This window comes from Alosa sapidissima, chromosome 19, assembly GCF_018492685.1.
Source record: "Alosa sapidissima isolate fAloSap1 chromosome 19, fAloSap1.pri, whole genome shotgun sequence".
NCBI lineage: Eukaryota > Metazoa > Chordata > Actinopteri > Clupeiformes > Clupeidae > Alosa > Alosa sapidissima.
In genome coordinates, this window is record NC_055975.1 from 25,311,519 (window position 1) to 25,314,018 (window position 2,500).

The window sequence follows — 2,500 nt, forward strand, 5'->3', positions numbered from 1 at the left end:
CAATTAGAAATCTGAATTGAAACCTTTTTTTTTTTTTTTGTTATTTGTTTTAAATCTGTTCAATGAAGCCAACAGTTCCCTATGCATAGTGCATGTGGTGTTGTGTGTGGTGTGTGTGTTATTGTGAGTGTGTGTGGGGTGAGTGTGCTGGCTCCGCTGAGCACAGGGGTGTAGTGGTAAAATAAGAGATGGGTAAACTATGAATTCTATGATCACGGTAAGGTTGACTGATACCATGCGGTATCATATTTTTAAAACGACATTCAGAACATGTTTGATGATGGTGGAGGTTATTGTCCAATGTTTATAACAATACCAGTGGTTTTAAATGGTTCCTAGAGTTTTTATGAGTGTTCATATTATGAATGTGCATAATACAGTGTGATTTTTGAATGTTAAAAGTTCCAATTGGTGAATAAACTCTAATATGAGGTGGATAAACTCTAATAAGAGGAGGATAAACTCTATTTCTGAAATTTCAGAGATAGATAAACTGTGTTTACTTGCGTTTAGCCTCCACTACATCCCTGACTGCCCTTACAGCCCAGCAGCAGCAGCAGTGGTGAGGTTTCTGGAGCCAGTGGAACTCCTGTACTCCCGCCCATGATGGGAAAAGATATGCTTTCCTTTGCTCCAATTCACTCTCTCTCTCTCTCGCTCTCTCTCTCTCTCTCTCTCTCTCTCTCTCTCTCTCTCTCCCTCTCTCATTTCCCCTCTCTTGCCCTGTTCTCTCTCCCTATCCCACCTGTCTCACTCTTGTCATTTCCCCTGCTTCTCTTCTCTCTCACCTTCTCACTCCCTCTCTCCTACTCCCACTTTCTCTCTCTTTCTCTCACCATCTCCTCTCTCTCTTTTCCACTCTCTCTTTTCACATTCTTTCTCTATCCCTCCCTCTGTCTCTCCTCCCCCATTCCCTCTTTCTCCCACTCTCTCCCTGCCTCTCTCTTCCTCCCTCTCTCTTTCTCCCTCCATCTCCTCTACTCTCCTCCCCCCTTCCCTGTACCCAGCTCCAGATGGCCTGGTGGCCCCCAGGCTGGCAGCTGCCAACCTCCAGCTCTCTGCAGGTCTCCTGGTCAGCACCAGAGCGCTCCAACGCCCCCGGACCCCTCCGCTACCGGCTACAGATGAGGACCGCCGACCGCCCGGACGTACAAGAGTAAGAGTGCGCACACACACACATTCAGACACACGCACACATACACACTCTCATACACACACACACACACACACACACACACACACACACACACACAAACATACATACTGGATCCGCAGCACTGACCACCAGGATATCTGAAACAGTCATCCACCAGGAACTGTGATACATACAGACACACACAGACACACACACACACACACACACACACACACACACTGGTTCAGCTTCATAAGCTACTCATTCATCCATTAATAAGAACTTTTCCCAGAGACCTCAACTTAACACTGCATATTGCCAGGCCGTTGTCAGGGCCCTTGGCTGCTATGGAACACTGTTGCTAGAGTGGACCACTCACATAGAGGTTCTGTGTGAACGCGCAGTCATGCACATAGACATACACATGCACATAGGCATTATAAAATATGCTAGTAACATAGTCAAACACACACACACACACACACACACACACACACACACACACACACACACACAGTTTTTAATATACAGTATGCCAGGTTGCAAACACACTCAGAGCCCTGTTCAGTGAGCCGTGCCTTTAAATTAGCTGTGATGAGTCTCCTTATAGAAATGAATGAGACGCATGCACATCTCTGGTGCGACTTTGAGACTCACACACACACACACACTCACACACTCACATGTATGATCTCAGCACTGTCTCAGCGTCTTTGAGGTCAGACGGAGGTGCGCTTGGTACAAATTAGATTCCATTCCCCTCATCACACTCAACACCAAAGCATTGCGTCTCATCTAGCCGCCTGTCCTGTTAAGTGCACAGGTAATGTATGCAAATAGCTTCCGCCACCCCCCCACCCCCCACCCCCACACACACACACCAACCTAAAAAAAATCAAATAAAATAATAAAATAGTAAAATAATAAAACGGGCTCTTCATCTGATATGTATGCATTACATGCTTCCTGACAACAAATTGCAATTTAATCAGAAACAGGGAAATTCTCATTCTGTTGTAATAAATAAATGACTAGGCCGCATGTATTATATATGGCGCTCATTTCAGGGATTCTTTTGAAATGTATTTCATTGTTTCGCCTGATTTATTTATTATGTCCTATGGTAAATTTCAGAGCTGGCACTGGTGAAAATTGGCGGCCCTCTAGGGGGAAAAAAATGATATCGCTTATTCATGGCAATTACTAAGAGCCAATTACAAGGCCTGTTTACTTTTATATGTTTTCATCAAAGCCAAGTATTCTGTATTTTGTCTGCCTTGTGTGGGCTTTCTTGGAAGAGAAATGTGGCCACGCGTCACCTAAGATTGATTAGGAGAGTCATTTTCCATAAATACTCAAGAACCT

The 2,500-nt window shown here is 44.7% G+C and overlaps 1 protein-coding gene across 1 annotated transcript in view; it reads left to right on the forward strand.

Moving 5' to 3' along the window:
- The window catches only part of ush2a (Usher syndrome 2A (autosomal recessive, mild)), a 302,735-nt gene that overhangs the window by 144,750 nt on the left and 155,485 nt on the right, over positions 1-2,500 (forward strand). Inside the window, 2 exon segments of the mRNA XM_042073212.1 lie at positions 514-562; positions 1,008-1,156. Coding sequence (XP_041929146.1) covers positions 514-562; positions 1,008-1,156 — 198 coding nt within the window.